The 22,734-nt window shown below is 40.6% G+C and overlaps 1 protein-coding gene across 3 annotated transcripts in view; it reads left to right on the forward strand.

Moving 5' to 3' along the window:
• Positions 1 to 6,429, forward strand: part of PRKCI (protein kinase C iota) — a 418,248-nt gene extending 411,819 nt beyond the window's left edge. For all 3 annotated transcript variants that reach the window (XM_063916222.1, XM_063916220.1, XM_063916221.1), the window contains one exon: positions 3,053 to 6,429. In XM_063916222.1, coding sequence (XP_063772292.1) covers positions 3,053 to 3,140 — 88 coding nt within the window. In that variant the 3' untranslated portion in view covers positions 3,141 to 6,429. The remainder of the gene's footprint in view (positions 1 to 3,052) is intronic.
• The last annotated feature ends 16,305 nt before the right edge of the window (positions 6,430 to 22,734 follow it).

A 22,734-nucleotide genomic window follows, 5' to 3' on the forward strand; every position in this document is an offset into this window, starting at 1 on the left:
ATGGGTCCAATTACACGGTTACCCCATATCCCACACCATAACCTTTACGTTACCCACAACCTTGGAAAGTTCCATCCAGTGTGGATTCTGGTCACTCCAGTACCTGTGTCAGAATTTGTGTTGACCAAGAGGGACAACATGTTGAACACATTAAATGACTGTCCTTTATGGAGGACAGTTCAGCCTGTAATTCCCACAAAAAAAGTGTTGTAGCTTTTGAACCATAACTGCTATTTCAAATCTGTTTGCAGCAATGAACTTTTCAGCAAATTTTGATGTTGTTTGACATGTTACACGACCCCCTTTCCATTTGAAAAAACTGATTTAGATTCAAGATGGACGATTTCAAGATGCCGTCCATGTTCGGTACATACCCTAAAAGATAGCCCTCCTCACCCATACCTTACTGGAGTATTCAGTTTTCCCATTCCCTGCACAGTTTTTGAAACAAAAGGGTGGACTGACACCTTTGAATCAGTGTGTGTGTGTGTGTGTGTGTGTGTGTGTGTGTGTGTGTGTATATGTATATGTGTGTACATATATATATATATATATATATATATATATAGAGAGAGAGAGAGAGAGCGAGGAATGATCCGGCGGCACTCACGGCAAGAAAAACACAAGACAGCTCCAATAGGCCGACGTTTCAATGTTATTTCATCAACATTTTCATCAGGGCATGCCCTGATGAAAATGTTGATGAAATAACATTGAAACGTTATTATGTGTGTGTGTGTGTGTGTGTATATATATATATATATATATATATATGTGTGTGTATATATATATATATATATATATATATATATATATAAAATATAATTCTCAAGATCTGTTTTGCAGGACAATCCAACCATTTATTGGCCCTCATTCCGAGATGATCGTAGCTGTGCTAAATTTAGCACAGCTACGATCATTCACACTGACATGCGGGGGACGCCCCGGCACAGGGCTAGTCCGCCCCGCATGTCAGTGCCGGCCCACCCTGCAGAAGTCCCAAGGCATCGCACAGCGGCGATGCCTTTGCACTTCAAGAGTAGCTCCCGACCGGTGCAGCTTTAGCGTGCTGGCCAGGAGCTACTCGTCGCTCCCCGGCCCGCAGTGGCTGCATATGATGTCACGCAGCCGCTGCAGGCCACCCCCCGCACCGTCCAGCTGCACCCTCGAAACGGCGGCCAAACGCCGCCGTTCCGCCCCCTCCCGCCCAGCGACCGCCTCTGCCTGTCAATCAGGTAGAGGCGATCGCAGCCCGGCGCCGGCGCATGCGCAGTGGGTACCCGTTCGCTCAGCTGCGATAAAAAGCAGCGAACGAACGTGTCAGAATGACCCCTATTAATCACTAATTAGTATGCATCACAATATTAGATGCCATTACTGTGTTTGTAAAATGAGTTCCACTAAATAATAACAGATATCCACGTGAGTGATGCTGCGCGCAAACGCTAGTAGAAAATAAAAGGTACATATACCTGCAACACATGCAAAGCCTATACATATATAGTTAAAAAACACAAGACAACAGACCGGAATGGAGAGGAGATGGAAACAAAAGTTTTGGTTTTTTCCAATCGCAACACGGGTATAATCTACCGCTTGGATGTGAATGTGGACTAAAATATGTAGGAATGATTACTAGAGCTCTAAAAGTTAGGGTCTTAGAACATGGAAATAACGTCAGGAATGCAACATCTGGCATACAAAGGTGTGGTTTTTGTTATACATTTATGTATATATTTGTATTGTATCACATGTAGATTCAGTTTGTATTGCATGTAGAAATATTCATATGACTTTACAGATACTATTTTGAATATTGAAACAAGTTGTAAAGTGCTTGGAATACATATTTATGCAACTTTTGTGATAATGCTCTACATAAATCTTGAAACGCATTGTACTGTACGTGTATATATGCTTATGAGCAAGTAGCACTTTGTACCTGAAAGACACACTTGCAGTGTTCCTTGAGAGCTGTATATATTTTAATATTATAGAAATAAGCTTATACTTTAAGTCTCCCCACAAAAGTAGCTTTTTTCTTCTTGTTTTATCCAATTAACATTTATAACTCTAGGGGAGCACCCCCAGTGACCTATATTTTAGATAAATTAGACGTACCTAACCAGATACAAAATTCCATATATAAAGACTGTCTGTATATACAGCCAGATACACTGATATATCGGAAGATATACTGCAGGACTGGCCAACCTGCGGCTCTCCAGCTCTTGTGAAACTGCAGGTCACAGCATGCTGTTGCTATTATGGAATGTTAAAACTGTGGCCGGGAATGCTGGGGTGTGTAGTTTCACAACAGCTGGAGAGCCACAGGATGGCCAGGCCTAATATACTGTATCGCTCATCGGCAGTGCTGCACAGCTGGCGCAATATGTCTGTGCACAGCGTAGTTCACAGGCGTATTATTTGTATACCTTGACTAACCCGCTTGCAGTATGCAGCCCATTTGCTCAAACGGCCGTTATGTTGCCTAGTGCGTGCCCAGTATAACTGACCCTCTCCACAGGGCCATCAGACCCCCCATTCATGATCAGAACTTTCAGTATTCAGGATTGTTATAGGGGTTGCAGGGCTAGCAATGACTATGGAACCTGTAGATCTATGTTGTTGCCCCCCACACACGCATGCCAGTGGTAGCTTGCGGGCACCAGCATCTCCCAGGCCCAGTCACACCTAGCTTTGCCCTTAATAAGTAGTAAGATCAGAATAAAAATGATAATATGGGAACAATGTTTTTATATGATAATTTGCTTGCTGCAGTATGGTCTTTGCAAATCTACAATACATCAAAGGAGTTATTAACATCCACACCTGGATGGCATGTGAATATTCCCACTATAAAAATATATAATGTAATGATTTAACTAGACTGGAGAAAGACTCATTTACACCAGTAATTGGCACCAATAATACAAGCTTGCTTCTCCTTCCCATTTGATCTTGATAACAGGCCCCCCATGTAGTGTGATTGCACAGTATTTTACACCCTGCTTTTCCAGCTTGTTACTGATGTCTTCTCTTATTCTACCAGGGATGTGATGAGGAAGATTGACCAATCTGAATTTGAGGGTTTTGAATACATCAATCCTCTCTTGATGTCTGCTGAGGAATGCGTATGATGAATAGGACCGCTTCTGCCGCACAAAGGCCACAGCTAGAACACAGCCTAACATGCTACTACACATCGGAAAAATGAATAAACTATAAACTTAATGAGACTGTGTTTAAATGTAATGAATAGTGGAATATAGTGACATGTGGGGGTAAAATTACTAAAGATCGTTTTTTCAAAGTCAGCGGCTTTGAGGGCTGGGTTTAAAAGGGCAATAGCAATACATGCAAAATTCAGGCTTGCTTTGTGTGTATTACTATTGTCTCTTTAAATTCAGCCCTTAAAGCTGTCTGCTTTGAAAAACCAATCTTAGGTAAATTTATTAACGCATTACGTATTCCATCTTATACAGCAATGATCATTCCTGTGTGGCTTTGGAATTTTGTTCTCGTATGGAGGGAAAGATTCTCTGTGTACAGCTGCTTGATTATTTAAGAGCCTATTAACATTTTACTGGAATTTCAGTGCCTCGTCTCTCTCTTTCCTCCAATCGGAAAACTCAAACCTGCTGGACACTTAAGATGGAATGTATTTAACGTGTGTACATAAATATTTGAGTTTGTGCTTTCGCTCCCTTTCACAATATGTCCCTTTATGTTTCCTTACACAATATTATTAAGGGAAATAATGAATACGTTTTACAGGCCCTGTCACTGTTATTAAATGGTAATTTTCGGTATCTGAAAGTAATAGTATTTTTCCTTCCATGTATGAGAGAAATGAACTAGCCGTTCAACAGAGATTGAAGACATGCCAAAATGACAAGGTTAATGATGAGTCCTTTTACACATTAGCACTACGTTTTGGTATTTAGCTGCATAAATCCTATTTAGTTTTGAGCCAAATAAATCTGTTGGCGGCATGGTAGGTGTTTAGGGCTGGTGATGTAGAGGTTACAGATCATTCACCGCGGAACTGTTAATTGTGATTGTCATATTCAAATGAAGACCACCAAAGTGACATCAATTATTTGTAATGGTCCTCAGGAAGATCAGTTGTTCAAGGCATGTTGTGTAAAATGTATGTATGTTACAGATGGTTATGGGAGGAGAGAGAGAGAGCAGCTGGCAAAGGTTGTGCTTCGGACAAACAAACCTCTCTCTTGTGACTGATTACATTAGTCCATGTAACTGTTGGGAATTCATGCTGCAAAAACATTGAGTTTAGTGTAATATATTGGTGCCAAATTCATCATTTCTCTTAGAGCATGCATGAGTCTTAATTGTATTTGCTTGTTATATATAAATATATATATTTTAGTTCTGGAACGTTCTAGTAGCTGTTTGCCTTTTTTCTTCTTTTAAGAATTGTGTTGGGCTCTTAAAAAATATCTTCCCACCGATAGTGCAATGGTTCACATCACTAAGTGTCTCCATTGTCTTCTGTGTTTTAGTTGTCTTCTAATAGTAAAGTGTAAATATAGTCTAACGTTAATATCAGAAGCATGGTCAGTGTAGCTAACATTGGCTGTGTATTGTCCGTGCTGGGAATGCTGGCTTTGTCATCAGTAGCTGCTGTGCTGTGCTTGTACTGGAGGTAGGGCTTCTAGTTTGATTGATTTTTTTTTTTTTTTTTTTTTTTGGGGGGGGGGGGATCTACATTCAAAACATGGAAATTTAATCCATTTTAATCTGTCAGATATCCGGCAGATGTGTTAATGAGTTTCCCTGAATAGTACAACGGTTCCTAGACAAGTGCAGCATACTGGCTACATTAATGAAACATTAATAAACAACAAGGTTTGTAAATCTTACACCTTTTGTTTGCTTGGTCACATCTGTGCACAGTAGTAACAGTGATATATTGGGGTTCTAATTCTTAAATTACTTGCCAAGTAAATACTATTTTTGTTTTTTAATACCATGTCCTTTAACGTATGATGCTAAGCTGCATGTGCAGCCAGTCATCTTTATCAGGGGCTCCTTAGTGCTTATTCTTGGTTTTTAACAACTGTGGTTACAATTAACACTTTTTTTTATTACTTTATATTTTTTTTACCGTAGATTGTTTTGCACTGGATGTATAATTCAATATTTGTTATATTATAAGGAACATCATACATGTGGTTAGATCAAGTAATCCAGAATTGGATAATGTTCACTGGGTTTAAATTGCTACAAAATGTTTATAACCAAAGCATTATGAGGCTTATTTATCAATAACTTGTGCCAGAGTCTCATTATTTATTCAATGTTGTGAGTCTCTAGTTCACCCAGGTTGTATGTAACCGATAGACTGGGGAGTTATGTGGTTAATGCAGGCCTCATGGTTTGCAATAGCAAATGAACTCATTCACCCTACTATGTTACTCACAGACAGATACATGCTTGGAATGCTATTAATGGAGATCATTGCGTGTTACCTGGCAGCAGAAGGATCTATGTCTGACCTTTGTGAAACCTTTACAATAAGTTGCACCGCCTACTTACTGCAAAACAACACTTAATAATCTTAAGGTGGCTTGAGGGAGTTTGGTTGCAGTGGACATATGCAAATTTTAAATTCTCTTATCTTGTGTTTGAGGCTTTAAATCCTATCATTACATGACCGAAATCACCAAATGATTCCTCTATGTTAATGGATTGATGTTACTGATATCTTCTTTTACATTTTTTTTTTATCCTTTTATATTTTGTGTCTTTTTACCTTGAACTGTTCCTTGTTGTGTAGGATTGTAAGTTTGTATGCATTTTTTATATTTGTTTCATTGCACAAAACATCTCCTTTTATTATCACAAATAAATGTTTTTATTGTTTCTTTAGGGTGGGGGATGTTGTTTTTATTCTTGTTGTTGAAGTCCTAAACTCCACATTAGCTAGATTCATTTGGCCTTAATTAGCCATGAAAACAAAAAATAATTGGTAGAAAGCCGAGGTTGAAGACCCATTTGAGAACATAGCTTTTTTATTTTATTTTTTTAAAGGGAAAATATTCATCTTATTTTATTCATGGTCCACCATTGAAAGCTTTAAGGCCCTAAACATGACCCCACAGAACACTTATGCAGTGACTGTATATTTGATAGCTAGTAGTACAAGACCGAATACAACTTCTGCATAATTTTGGTGTAGTGCTATGAAACTGTTCTGAACATGCTGATTTTTAGGCAGGAGCTTAGAGCTTGTATAGTGCATTATTTTTAGCTGTTCTGCTGTGTGCAGTCCATTGTAATACACTGTTCCAGAAACTGTGCACTGTAACACTGTCTGCATGTAGCGACAAAAACACAATGTGATATGTTATGTAACTGCAATTTTTGTTTTATTTTAATAAAATCTTTATATGACGTACTGAAGGTATGCCGTCAGTAGTGTTTGTTTGTCTAGAACAGATAAACTCTTTGGGACCGATTCAGTTGTGGCATGCGCCACCTGCTGGCCATTTGAAGGAATGTTCTTCTATCAGAGCTATTCAATTGTTGCTCCGATAGATGTCCATTAGCCGCGGCATTCACATTTTAACACAAAAATGTGTTAAGTCAGTAGTTTGGGAACCCAAAGTGCCCAGACCCGGACCTTGGACGCCCATTCAGACTCAGAGCTGACAGGCGCCTTAACTGGCAATGGGCGTCTGATTGGTGCAACAATTGAATAGTTCCGTTAGATACCCATTGCTAAAGACACAGCAGGGCATGCAAAAACAATTGAATATGCCCCTTTGATGCTAATAAAGGCAATGTGTCTTTCAATATGAAATGGGACATGATTCTGCCTTTTTATTTTTGGTTATAATATGTAATGTAAACAAAGTCCAGACATCAATTATACTCTTAAGGCATCTATAGGTAATAAATTAATTACTTGCATTCATCACATTGCAGCTATATAAACCAAAATCTCTATAAATGTAAGTTCACAGAATGATAGCATCATCTATAAGTACAAACCAAAAACAAACCTAAAGCATGCTTAAACTAAATATTGTATAGAACAAAGAAAAAATGTACAAAAATTTAGAACTGTAGATATCCATAGCAGCGTCCAATAATATATTTTTTATCTAATATGCTCATGATAAATATTAGCTGGTCAGTTAAGATGCGCAAGTAGGTCAGAAACAATATTTGCCTTTGTTTAATAAAATCCCAACAGTACTGCTGGCTTATAATATGTATTCACAAATTCCTATTAGAGGGGTTGTTATACGTCCAAAAGTATGTTTTGTATTAACTGGATAATTGTCATTAACCCGGCGTCAGTACGGTAGAAAATTGTTACGCAGTCAGGTGGGTCGAAATTACATGAAATATTTTACCCCACATTTCTTATTTTTTGCAAAGATTTGTAGATCCATCAGTATATTTTAGTTAAAAGACTCATAAAAAAGTTATTTATGTGAAATAAAAGACCTTAGAAGTCATCTTAGGAACTTTATTTTACTATTCTGAAAAACTATGAAAATAATTAACAAAAATAGACATCCTTAGTCTCACTGTTATTAAACTAGATAAAAGTAAACTTTTTGACATAAATTTTATGTTTTGGTGTAAGTGAATACGAGATCTTTGGGAAATAAATGCAAAGTCTTATACTGATCACTTTCTTGCAGCATGTCAGCACACTTGCTACAGTATGGAACAATATGTTCGGGGCAAATAAACTTGTTACAGTTTCTGCATGTGTGGGTGGTCTTGCAATCTTTTCTTGCAGGACAAACTTGACACCTTTTCCGTCCACCTTGAACTTTTTGCTGGTAGATCCTCAAGACTCTCCAAGGAAATCTCAGATTCTGTTTCGCATTTCTCTTTCGTGATCTTCATTTACCTTACTTACTGTCGAATGGTCACTTTGTTCTGAATTAGATTCCTTACACACAAGTGAAAACTGCCCGGGTCATAATGACCCAACCTGACTGACGCCGGGTAAATTGATATAGTTAGCTGAAACAGAAGACACACATTTATTAAACTTCTACAAATACACTAGAACAATAATGCTCAAATAATAATCTGTAGCTTTGTGATCCAACATAAATCATCTGTCTACAAGACTATCCTTATTGCCTAACTGGTAGCGATGCCATAGGATCATTTTACCTTGCCCTGCAAGTGACCAAACTAGCTGACACCAAACTGTAGCCTACCCAGTTGTGGATAGAAATCTCAAAGAAGTGACTGATTCATATGAGGACAAGCTTCCATACAGAATATGATACCCAAAGTAGCTTAAGGTGTCTCTTCACAGTGTGCCAGGCACTGAACCTTATGTGTTTCGTCAGTACAATTCTGAGCTTGTGTGTAAATATGTGTATCTATAATATTTGCTGCAGAAGGTGGGCACTCCATACAGTAATCAAGTCCAAATGGGTGCCAGAGAAATTCTCCTGATGCAGACCCGAAACGTTGCCTCTTCTTATTTAATCATCTGACTTGGATGAAAGGTTGTACCTTGCCGGCAATGATGTTTAAGTAGGTGGTGTCAAATGAATGTTCATATGAATAACTAATCCTATGGTTTTCCAGCATAACACTGCCAAAATATCACGCTCCCTCCACCAGCTTATTTTCTTCCCACAATACAGGACAGAAATTGGGATTCCATCGGACTATGTGACCTTGTGGCCATTTCAGAAATACTCTGATAGACTTTGCTAGATTCACTCGGGTCTCTACACACCCCATATCATCTACATTCGACTTATTGGCTGTGAGTGTCTAATATAAACTTGCCATCTAATGTACCCTTGATGACCCCTTGACATACGCTACCAGTACAAGATTGTCGACGCCATTTGCCATCTATAAATGGGTGTGGTTCATAAGGTTGACCACATTTAGGTCGACCACTATTGGTCGACAGTAACTAAGTCGACACCCAAAATAGGTTGACACAAGCAGTAGGTCGACATGGACAAGGTCAACATTAGGTTTTTTGGAGGGTTTTTTGTCGCTTTCTTCGTAAAGTGACCGGGAACCCCAATTAGTGCACCGTGTCCCCTCGCCATGCTTCGGGCAAGGTGCCTCGCTCCGCTACCTCTGCATTCGGCAAAGGTTACTGCTTCCAATTGTAGTCCACGTGGATTGTAAGGTATGAAAAAGTGCAAAAAAGTATAAAAAATTGTGAAAAACTCATGTCGACCTAGTAACCATGTCGACCATTAGTGGTCGACCTAATGACTATCGACCTAAGTGTGGTCGACCAAGAGACCGGGTACCTCTATAAACACCCTATTGGCTATGTGAATAAAACAATCCTTATTTACAATATGAAAAAAAAAGTGACCTGAATAATCATATTTAAATTTTATTGGGACTAGTAGCATCAATTATACCTCTCACAAATAAAACGAAGACCTGATCCATTATGTGTAATTAACACATCACAATTATATATTTTTTAAATATATCATATTAAATATTACAAGTTTACATTTTGTGAAAACAGTAATCTAGCTGTTATATCTGCAATTTTGGCTAAATATAAATCACTGGTGTACACCATTATGTAGCGCACACTATACATGAAATTATAATGTATGAAGTGTTCTGGGACTGTCTAGACTGTCTACTATAGACGCGTTGATGTTTCTTCACATTAATCTACTTTTTCTACTGCTTGCACATGAACACATCACCAGTCAAGACATGTTTATTTGATCTCTCGGAATACAGCTTTAACGAATTAAAACATGTATTAGCTGTAGCAATTAACAGAATCGGGAAATCAGTCTTGGAAATTGTATCAGAAGTCTAACAAATATAATTTTCTTGTAGAATATGTTGATAATTTACACGCTTCCCGCTTTGATGCATGTGCCTGATTTGTATTGGTAGCGTCTACAGTAAGTGGGCATAGTCTCCAAATACTGCACTTTATATGTAACACTGAAGTCTGCGCTTAATAGTTCTAGGAAAACATGGGGCAAAATAGCACTTGGCTAGCGGAAAATGTACATAATACATAGAAAGCTTTAAATGTTGCAGTGCATGGTTTCTGCTGCGTGTGTGGAATATTTATTCATATTAAGACTTGCATATGCTTTACAAGTGTATAGCAAAACTGCAGTTATTTTCCCCTTGAGCTGCATGAAATTCCAGGCTTTAGTTTTCAGAGCATCTGGTGCTGGTTTTATGCACATCCATCAAAGTACCATGTGCTATAGGAATGCAGATTTCTCTGCTCTCAGTTGGGGGTTATCTCCCTGCGTGCAGATCTTGTGGGCATCAGCATATAATGAGACCTATTGCTCACTCATTGTTTGTGAACATGTAGAAGACTGCTTACAGCACTGAGTAGCTAACATTTAAGTATCAAGAGCTTGTGTTGTGGAGCTTTTCTCAGCATGTGCTTTACAAGATCACAGTGTACGATAATAGCAAAAATGTAACAATACTGGTTCACTACATTAAAATTACAACTCCTATACCTTACTAGCGTCTCTTTTTCAGTCCCTTTGACACTGAATCCGAGCTGTTGTGCCACCATCTTTACTCCTTTTCCAATACGGTAGGCACTGAAGCTCAGTGTACTTCTGTTTTTGGCAGGCATATGAAGAAAGCATTCTCAATGGATGCTTCAATATCCACACAGTCATGATCTTAGAACATTCCAGAAGGACTATTGTCCTGCCCTGTGTCTTTGTATATTTAAACCAGTGGTACACAACCTTTTTAGTTGCACTCATTGAAGAGCCATAATAATACTTAAGCATGTAAAATACATACAACTTACTAGTGGAAGAGGCTATGTAAGTGGGTGTGGATCATTAGATCGACAGTGTCTAGGTCGACAATGTTTAGGTTGACAGGGTTGGAAGGTCGACATGTGCTAGGTCGACAGGTCAAAAGGTCGATATGAGTTTTTTTGGTGTCATTTTCTTCGTAGAGTGACCGGGAACCCCAAATAGTGCACCGTGTCCCCTCGCATGGCTCGTTTCTCTCGCCATGCTTCGGGCAAGTTGCCTCGCTTCGCTCAGCACAGATTACCGTTCCAATCGTAGTCCACGTGGATCGTTAAGTATGAAAAAGATCAAAAAATGAAAAAAATTTGAAAAACTCATGTCGACCCTATGACCTGTCGACCTAGCACATGTCGACCTAGTGACTGTTGACCTATAGTGGTCGACCTAAACACTGTCGACCTTCAGACCGGATCCCATGTAAGTAAATGTGAGCTTGTCTGCTTTGCATGCAAAAGTTTGCTATAAATTCGTCTTACACTGACTACGGAAATTAAAATAAATTGTACAAAATTCTATAAAATGCGGCAAAGCGGCAATCTCTCAATATTATAATAACATTAGAATACACTTCATTGTTAAGACAGATGCATGGCAGCTACTTTGATTGGCTCTCATGTTGCCTATCACAGGCATCTCTCTGTAGAGCCCCACCCTGATGAGTAGTTCCCACCATTCTTCATAAAAAATGGTAAAGAGATATATTTATAAGGAAGAGAGTAAAGATTAACACTTCTAGGGTGCGCTGTCTAGGGCATCCACGAGAGTGACGCATTTGGCCCTCTGCTCGCAGGTTGTGCATGGCTTATTTTGACCGTCCTCACTTGAACGTGTCTGCGGTGTGTGGCTCAAGCATGTTTGCTAAAGCAGAATGTGACATGGTTGGTCGCCTGCTGCCCTTATATAGAAACAATGGCATGTAGTTATACACAAACAAGGCATGTGTACACAACAGTAACAACCACATGTGGCAAGATTTAATAATAGTTGTAAAAAATACATTCATATTATGTGGTTTACAATAATTAGCAGTGTTAAACACAATGTGGACAAGCAGGGGTGTTCAGAAGGCTAAACCCAAGTTTTGAAGCTCCTGACACCTCCATCTCATCACAGCTGCTTACTTATGTTCATACTCATGAAGGTTAGTGATGAAAAACAATGATTGTCAGTATTCAGTTTTAGGTTTGCAGTACTGATACATGTAACAGTAATATCTTTATATGGACGTGTTCAGATTGTTTGCAGGTAAGCTCTGCTTTTTGCTTTTAGTTGTGACAGAAGATTAAATAGACATCTTAATACATCAATAAATAGATTCAATCTCTCATCTTGCTTGAGTTTCATTTCGACAGGCAAACCATAAAGCAGGTCATTGTTAATCCTGAGTTTGATGACACTAAAGACAAGGGGATAACATGAGATCTCATTGTATCCTACACTTTGTTTTCTGTGAGCAGACATGTCACAGTGCACAGTGATGCCCGCTAGCTGTGACAGAAGATGAGCTTTGCTAGCTATTGTAATTGGTTTCATAGTCACAATGGATTGCCTCTACTACAGAATTAGGCTTATTGCTATGAAAATGATATACAGAAAATAAGGTTTATAGTACAAAGGCTCAGCATTCATTTCCTGTATTAACAGCGTTACTGATGACTGAAGTTGCCTTCAGACAGAATTGATAGAGCGTGATCTGACATTGTAGGTCAGGAATAATGCCTCTAAGCCATTGCCATAGAGGAATAAGAAGTTATCCTAAGTGCTTTGACAATTTGTGGCAAAGCAAGTTGGTACCATGCGTTGCATCTCTGATTCCTGGACACCTTTTCTAATTCATTGAGGTCCCCTAGTCACAGAAGAGGCAGACAATTATGACTTTAAACCTCTATTGATATGAACTAGGAAGAAGTCACTGCCTTTCACAACCAATATTTGGCCTCACTAATATTAATTAGGAACTATTTCCTAGTAAATTAATTCATACGCTGATTTATCATGAGTATTGCTTTACCTTATAATACATCCTTTATTGTGTTTTGATTACAGGTGCTTTTTAAAATCAATAATTTACATGGATGTTATACCAAATCCAAGTGTGATTTCCCAGTAGAGGTGAGGATATAGATGGCGAGGGACAGGTGTAAGCTCGTGTTTCCTCTGTAGTGGAGCCTCCTACTCACTTCTTCCTTCAAGGGCAACATTTGAAAGGCAAGAGTTCCCCATACAAATGCAGACAATGAGAGGCCGATTTTTTTATTTTTTTTTATGAGTAATAGCCCTAGAGCAGGGGTGGCCAACCAGTCAGTGACAAAGAGCCAAAAAACCTTTTTATGTACGACATCGAGCCAGCGCACATGCAAAAATGGAATGTGGCCTTGTGCCTGCTAGACCACACCCCTGCTATAAAATACATTGAAAAAGCCAGAACGACATAAAATAAAAAAAAATTTAAGCCAGAAAAAAAGCACTTTCACATAAAATAATTGAAAAAGCCAGATTCACATAATAAATTTCATCTCCCCCATGTGTTACTCCAGTCAACACCCTCCTGTCACTCCAGCCAACTCTCCCATGTGTCACTCCAGCCAACACCCTCCTGTCACTCTAGCCAGCTCTCCCATGTGTCACTCCAGCCAACACCCTCCTGTCACTCTAGCCAGCTCTCCCATGTGTCACTCCAGCCAACACTCTTCTGTCACTCCAGCCAGCTCTTCCATGTGTCACTCCTGCTAGCACCCTCCTGTGTCACTCCAGCCAGCTCCCCCGTGTCACTCCAGCCAGCTCTCCCATGTGTAACTACTGTCAAGACCCTCCTGTGTCACTCCAGCCATCTCCCCCATGTGTCACTCCAGCCAACACCCTCCTGTCACTCTAGCTAGCTCTCCCATGTGTCACTCCAGCCAACACTCTCCTGTCACTCCAGCCAGCTCTTTCATGTGTCACTCCTGCTAGCACCCTCCTGTGTCACTCCAGCCAGCTCCCCCGTGTCACTCCAGCCAGCTCTCCCATGTGTAACTACTGTCAAGACCCTCCTGTGTCACTCCAGCCATCTCCCCCATGTGTCACTCCAGCCATCTCCCCCATGTGTCACTCCAGCCAACACCCTCCTGTCACTCTAGCCAGCTCTCCCATGTGTCACTCCAGCCAACACTCTCCTGTCACTCCAGCCAGCTCTTCCATGTGTCACTCCTGCTAGCACCCTCCTGTGTCACTCCAGCCAGCTCCCCCGTGTCACTCCAGCCAGCTCTCCCATGTGTAACTACTGTCAAGACCCTCCTGTGTCACTCCAGCCATCTCCCCCATGTGTCACTCCAGCCAACACCCTCCTGTCACTCTAGCCAGCTCTCCCATGTGTCACTCCAGCCAACACTCTCCTGTCACTCCAGCCAGCTCTTCCATGTGTCACTCCTGCTAGCACCCTCCTGTGTCACTCCAGCCAGCTCCCCCGTGTCACACCAGCCAGCTCTTCCATGTGTAACTACTGTCAAGACCCTCCTGTCACTCTAGCCAGCTCTCCCATGTGTCACTCCAGCCAACACTCTCCTGTCACTCCAGCCTCAGGGTGTACACCAGTAGTGGGTTTTACCCTACCCCCCATTCCATCTTAGGGGAGTAAGTGGAAGCGGTCCTGCCTGTCCATAAATTGGGTGCTTCTATTTTTGTATGGAATTTTAATCTCTTTTATGTGGATTGTGGTGATTAAAGAGAAACTATTGTTTTTTTATATAAATGGACTGATGGAGTTTTAAAAAAAAAAAAGAGTTGTTGCGAAGCTGTATACACGCACACAAGATTGATAGAGGATTCTAGAGAAGGAGGATCCATTAAAGATACCTTTGGATGCACATAGGGCTTATCATTCAGGTAAGCTTGGTTCTAATTACCTGTATGCTATAGATGATGATGTCACAGTGCCTTGAATTGAAGAGAGGGTGAAAGAAACCTTTATGGGAACATAGGGTACTTAACAAAGGTCAGTCGTTGGTGAAACTACAAGTGAACGGCCAAATACAGAGACCCCCTTACAAATACTGTTGTACTCTGCTTTTTTTGAGGGTTCTTAAAACACAAGGATTCCAGATTTACTTAGCAGCGCTTGGAGATCGTCCACCAGTGTATTGTTGTATGTAGAAAGAAGTGGTGTTCTTTTGGACGTATATCAAGCTGCAGCTAGGGCGCAAGTCATTGTTTAATTTTTTGTAAGTCACCATAGTCAGCTCCGACAGCAACTGGAGTTCCCGTAGATGGATTGCTGTCGGAGCACTTTGTTTGCTCACCTTGACAAAGGGGCGGTTGTGCCCCGAAAACGTTGGAATGCAAGCTTTGGACACATTAAAACACAAGATGATTTAAAGTTCTGATGGTTGTCCAGTCTCTGAGTGCCGCTGATTGGAGGTTGTGATATATATATATATATATATATATATATATATAAAAAAAAAAAACAATAGTGCAAATAGCGCTGCTACCTAAATAACAAGACTGATATGATTTTAAATTACAAATAGAAAGTTCAAAAACACTTCCCCTGTTCAGGGGGGCTGCTAGAAAGGTCCTCTTGGGTGGACTCTATTTCAAAAGTCCAAATAGATAAATGTACAAAATGGTAGAACCCAGAGCCTTCTGTGTTATGCGAATTCCAAGTGAGAATTAAATAATAATATGCGTACCGCATCATATGTATATATCAGGCGTGTAATGTAGATCGTATTTCTCCTGATGCCGGTCTTCTAGCTTTCCCACTGACTCCGTAGGTGGTCCGTATGAAAATTAGAAGAGTAACACAAAATAGTGTAATATTGCCAACATATGTAAAGGTGTGCATATATCAATTTCCGATGTGATTAGTGGTTGTGCCTTTAGTTAAATGGTGCACCCAGTGTCACAATTGAAGACCGTGAAAAGTGCCCACCGCCTAAGGTAGTATAAAAATAAGTACCCTCAGGACTTGCAAAGCTTGCATGTAGAGGTATCTTTAAAAGGTTCTTCTCCTGAGGTTCATGCTGGGGATCCGTCGCACAAACCCATAGCTGATCGGCGATCTGCTTTGTACCTGTGCGACGCGCCTGCGCATTGCGGTGCATACGCATGCGCAGTTTGTACCTGATTGCCCGCTGTGTGAAAACGAACAGCAGCGATCAGGTTTGAATTGCCCCCTATGTCCTAAGTGTCAAGCTTGCTAATGTGAATTGAGGGCTTGTATAACAATATGTTTGTTAAGCAAAATCATTTTTGGCGCTATTCACACAAGATAAATAATACTGTAATCATTTTAGTAAGATCCGATAAGTTAGAGATGTGCACATACCATATACACCATATAATCCACATATATAAAGATAGAAGACGATTTACAGACCGTTGTCTTTCTGTTATATTTGTTTAACATTGCATTCTGCTCTGCATTTTCAAAAGCTTTTGCAAAACCCTGGAACAATGCACCAGTCATCTGATTATGTTCCAGTTCACACTGAATTTCATTGTAGATTATAATAGGATTGTTACTGTGGCATGCATTGGATGAAAGCCAGATTGCAATGGACTAAAGAAATTTGTTGTTATGTAAAAGCTGCTGCTTTGGGAATTAATATAGTTTTCCAGGACTTTGGATAAGTATGGACAGCATATGAACAATACTGTATGGCCTGGAAAGACATTTATGTCTGCACATTTGTGGGTAAGAATGAGGCTAGCCATTTTCATGTGTTCATGTTAAATTTGACCAGGTGTATTTGTTCCAGGTCTCCATGGGACAGCTTTTGCTCCGTGGGCAGAGGCCGGGATTTTCAGGGTCGGTCAGCTGGTGAGCTCGGGTAGGGTGCGCTCCTTTTCAGATATTCAGTCTCATTGGAATATACATGGCGGAGATTTTTGGAAGTTCCTACAGGTGCACCATTTTATAACTTCTTCTAAGAACCTTTCTGATATAACTAGGGATCTCACCGAGTTCGAAAAACTATGCGTTTCTCCCAGTTCTCCCACACATACTATATCACAAATTTATGCGCTTATCATGGAGGACTTGTTTCCGCAACCTCCTACCTTCATGTCTTCCTGGGAGAAGGAACTGCCTGAGTTACCTACACAGATCAATTGGGATTCCGTATTTAGTAACGCCCAGGCGAGCTCTTTATGTTTATCAACACTAGAGACCCTCTATAAACTCATATATAGGTGGTACGGGACTCCTCTTGTTCTTAATAAAATGTTTCCCGCTCTCTCGAATCTTTGCTGGAGATGTAAAAACGCCCCAGGGAGCTTTGTGCACATATGGTGGGACTGCCCTCTTATAACTCCATTTTGGGCAGAGGTATTTAAATGTTCCGAACTGATAGTGGGAGATGTAGTCCCGAAAGACCCGGGGTTTTGGCTCCTTAATCACACCTCCGCGAGCCCACAATCCTATAAATGCTCCCTAGTAAGACATCTTAGCAATGCAGCAAAAGCGGTTATTCCAACTCTTTGGAGATCCACCTCACCTCCTTCGATTAAACTATGGTTTACAAAGATCGATTACTTTTTAGACATGGAAGAACTTGTCTCCTTCTCATCTGGGAAAACCGTTAGCTTCACAGCTGTCTGGTTTCCCTGGTGTGACTTTAAAGAGTCTCCTGTGTATCGGTCCTATATGTCTACATAGTTCCTCTCCCATTCCGAGTAATGTGTTTTTCTAATATGTTTCAGATCCCTAATTGATAAAGTTCCCTTCCTTATTTTCCAGAAGACTCGTCCTTTCTACGCAGACACTCTCCCCTAACCCTGTATTTCTTAACTTTTCCCTTCTTTCCTTTCTCCTTTTCTCTCTTTTTCTCTTTCTCCCTATTTTTCCTAAGCTGTTTTGTTAGAATGTTCTCCTCTATATGTTTTGATGTAAAATAAGCAGACAATTTTTTCCCCCCACACTATGGGCGCTTTATACGTATTGTATTGACGTATATGATATGTACTGATTTTGTCCCTTTCTTTTGGAAATGTATTGATGTTATGCTGCTTTAATTAATAATAAAAACAGTTTACATAAAAAATTTGACCAGGTGAACAAATAGAGTTTAGTAAGGAGGCCATATGTTCAGTAATGATTATTAGGTCAGTCCTACAGTTGATGTTCAGTTTATGCAATATAAGTTCCCACTGAAACGTCTCTTCACATACTGGATCATATGTGAATTACATTTTGTTTGGAGAGATGTTGTACAATTGTCCTCAAACGGCATCTGAAGTCTGCAAATAAGGGAATAGCATATTCTGTAGTAGAGATGTGCGCCACACCCCGTGCTTTGGTTTTGGATCTGTATTTACTTCTGTTTTTGGTTTTACCAAAACCGCCCTCATGTGTTTTGCTTTTGGACCCCCAAAAATTGATAAAGACAGCTAAAATCACATAATTTGGGCCTTTTTTTGTTCCTAATGTATTGTTAACCTAAATAACATTAATTTCCAGTAATTTCCACTTAAATTTGACCACCTCCCAACCCACAATGTTGTTTACCAAAATAGGCCAAAGGCAAAGCGTCTATTCAAGGAAGACAGAGGGACTGGGGGGCACGCCAGCAGTTCACAGAGCACTGGGCATGCCCCCACAGTGATGGAAAACGGGGCGTGGCTCGAGATTGTGGCACTTCTGTCAAGCCATGCCCCCTTTCCTATAGGCCATGCCCCTTTTTGTTGCCAGTCTCTAGAGGGGGAGTGGCCAGCCGCTACAGAGGCTTGGCTAACCATTAGAGACTGCGTGGTCAGGGCCCCTTGATAAATATTTTATATCTATCTATATATATCTATATATATCTATATATATATATATATATATATATATACACTGCTCAAAAAAATAAAGGGAACACTTAAACAACACAATGTAACTCCAAGTCAGTCACACTTCTGTGAAATCAAACTGTCCACTTAGGAAGCAACACTGATTGACAATCAATTTCACATGCTGTTGTGCAAATGGAATAGACAACAGGTGGAAATTATAGGCAATTAGCAAGACACCCCCAATAAAGGAGTTGTTCTGCAGGTGGTGACCACAGACCACTTCTCAGCTCCTATGCTTTCTGGCTGATGTTTTGGTCACTTTTGAAAGCTGGCAGTGCTTTCACTTTAGTGGTAGCATGAGACGGAGTCTACAACCCACACAAGTGGCTCAGGTAGTGCAGCTCATCCAGGATGGCACATCAATGCGAGCTGTGGCAAGAAGGTTTGCTGTGTCTGTCAGCGTAGTGTCTAGAGCATGGAGGCACTACCAGGAGACAGGCCAGTACATCAGGAGATGTGGAGGAGGCCGTAGGAGGGCAACAACCCAGCAGCAGGACCGCTACCTCCGCCTTTGTGCAAGGAGGAACAGGAGGAGCACTGCCAGAGCCCTGCAAAATGACCTCCAGCAAGCCACAAATGTGCATGTGTCTACTCAAACGATCAGGAACAGACTCCATGAGGGTGGTATGAGGGCCCGACGTCCACAGTTGGGGGTTGTGCTTACAGCCCAACACCATGCAGGACGATTGGCATTTGCCAGAGAACACCAAGATTGGCAAATTCGCCACTGGTGCCCTGTGCTCTTCACAGATGAAAGCAAGTTCTCACTGAGCACATGTGACAGACGTGACAGAGTCTGGAGACGCCAAGGAGAACGTTCTGCTGACTGCAACATCCTCCAGCATGACCGGTTTGGCAGTGGGTCAGTAATGGTGTGGGGTGGCATTTCTTTGGGGGGCCGCACAGCCCTCCACGTGCTTGCCAGAGGTAGCCTGACCGCCATTAGGTATGAGATCCTTAGACCCCTTGTGAGACCATATGCTGGTGCGGTTGGCCCTGGGTTTCTCCTAATGCAAGACAATGCTAGACCTCATGTGGCTGGAGTGTATCAGCAGTTCCTGCAAGACGAAGGCATTGATGCTATGGACTGTCCCGCCTGTTCCCCAAGACCTGAATCCAATTGAGCACATCTGGGACATCAAGTCTCGCTCCATCCACCAACGCCACGTTGCACCACAGATTGTCCAGGAGTTGGCGGATGCTTTAGTCCAGGTCTTGGAGGAGATCCCTCAGGAGACCATCCGCCACCTCATCAGGAGCATGCCCAGGCGTTGTAGGGATGTCATACAGGCACGTGGAGGCCACACACACTACTGAGCCACATTTTGACTTGTTTTAAGGACATTACATAAAATTTGGATCAGCCTGTAGTGTGTTTTTCCACTTTAATTTTGAGTGTGACTCCAAATCCAGACCTCCATCAGTGGCGCACCCAGGGGGGGTTTCCGAATACCCAGAAACCCCCCTCCACTAAAAAAAAAAAAAAAAAAAATTTTTCCCCCAATAGCTGCATGAGTATTATTAATGGCTGTCTAGCGTCCTCTGCAGCCTGCTGTCTTCCTGGTGGCACTCGTAAGTGCAATAAAAGTTTACTTTATTTTAATTATAGTACATATATATCCATGTGCATACATATATACACATGTATATAAATACATACATATAAACACACACACATATGATAGATAGATATATATATATATACATACATGTGTATATATATGTGTACTGTATGTGTGTGTACACATATATATATATATATATATGTATGCATGTTTAATATGCTATGTATATGTGTATATGTATGTGTGTGTGTATGTGTATGTGTATATATATATATATATATATATATATATATATGTGTAGATATATATATATATATATTTATATATATACACACACACAGACACACTAGTTTTACGGACCCAGCATATACTGGGTCACCTCATTCCCCACCCCCGTGATTGGCTCCGCCCAGTTCTGGAAACCCCCCCATGCAAATCCTGCGTTTGCCACTGCCCATGGGTTAATAAATTTGATTTCCATTGACAATTTTTGTGTGATTTTGTTGTCGGCACATTCAACTATGTAAAGAACAAAGTATTTAATAAGAATATATCATTCATTTAGATCTAGGATGTGTTATTTTAGTGTTCCCTTTATGTTTTTGAGCAGTGTATATATATATATATATATATATATAGTGAATAAACGGCACTCAGAACATTTTTCTGAGATGCACTTTTGTATCTAAAGAAAGTGTTCCGAGTGCCATTTATACACTCTTTTACTATATTTATTCCTAATTCGGGCACCGGAACCAGCTGTGGATTTAACTGAGTGCCGGACAACAAACGTTGCTTATATAGATGTACTATATATAAGTACACACATAATGTACCAGAGTAATAACAACAATGCACTCTAGAGAATACACCATAGTTCTGTGCAGTATAAGGTAACATATGTATGACGTATTATACAAGTGCACAGTCTGGTACTTGATCCCTAGAGGAGAAGGTGGTCCCCCCAGGCAGAGGGGCCCAACAGAGGTTTCTCCTGTGCCTCTGTGGGCCAGTCCAACCCTGTACCTACTGTACATTACACAGCAGGGTTACATGCTGACATCACACCTGCAGTACATTACATGGCAAGGCTACATAATCACATCACACCCACATTACACAGCAGACCTACATACTGACATCACACCTACATTACATGGCAAGGATAGATACTGACATCACACCTACAGTACATTACATGGCATGGCTACATAATGACATCACACCTATATTACACAGCAGAGCTACATACTAACATCACACCTACATTACATGGCAAGGTTACATAATGACATCACACCTACATTACATAGCAGAGCTACATACTGACGTCACACTACATATTGACATCACACCTACATTACACAACAGAGCTACATACTGACATCACACTACATACTGACATTACACCTACATTACACAGCAGAGCTACATATTGACATCATACCTACATTACACAGCAGAGCTACATACTGACATCACACCTACATTACACAGCAGACCTACATACTGACATCACACTACATATTGACATCACACCTACATTACACAGCAGAGCTACATACTGACATCACACCTACATTACATAGTAGAGCTACATACTGACATCACACTACATATTGACATCACACCTACATTACACAGCAGAGCTACATACTGACATCACACTACATATTGACATCACACCTACATTACACAGCAGAGCTACATACTGACATCACACTACATACTGACATTACACCTACATTACACAGCAGAGCTACATATTGACATCATACCTACATTACACAGCAGAGCTACATACTGACATCACACCTACATTACATAGCAGAACTACATACTGACATCACACCTACATTACACAGCAGAGCAACATACTGACATCACACTACATACTGTCATCACACCTACATTACACAGCAGAGCTGTCTGGGATAACTCATGATTTCCAGGAGCACTGCCTGATCCAGTCCACTACTGCATTGAAGTGGCTGGGTTAATGATGAGGCGCATCGCTGTGAATGTCTGTTAATGGCCTTCCCCCCCGGTAAGATGACGCAAATAGCAACATTTTGAAGCATAGCAAAGCTCTGATGAAGCAATTCACAGCACCAAGGAGTTGCCACTGAGTTCTCTTGGAGGGCAGTCCCACAAAATCAGCAATTATTTAATACAGGTGAACACAGGTTCTCTTGATTGAGTAAATGTGAGCTTAGCAATTGCTGTGGCACAGTTCATGTACTGTATGTCTATGTGTTATAGTGAGGTGACATCACATGGTGTTATATTGGGATTGATGATGACATATATTAGGTGCAAGATGTGAATAGATTTCTTTACTGATAACACTGTTGCATTATATAAAATATGTAGTATCCTTTATGCTTCATATTCTGAGATTACTTACATAGGCGGCATCAATCATTATCAACATTTAATTTTTCCCTCTTTGTGAACTTTTTAACTATTTTTACTCTACAGTTCTGTAGTCAGAGTCTGGTAACTTTTAATTAAATACATTGTTATAAACAGTGTATGCC

This window comes from Pseudophryne corroboree, chromosome 4 (genome assembly GCF_028390025.1).
Source record: "Pseudophryne corroboree isolate aPseCor3 chromosome 4, aPseCor3.hap2, whole genome shotgun sequence".
NCBI classification, from domain to species: Eukaryota; Metazoa; Chordata; class Amphibia; order Anura; family Myobatrachidae; genus Pseudophryne; species Pseudophryne corroboree.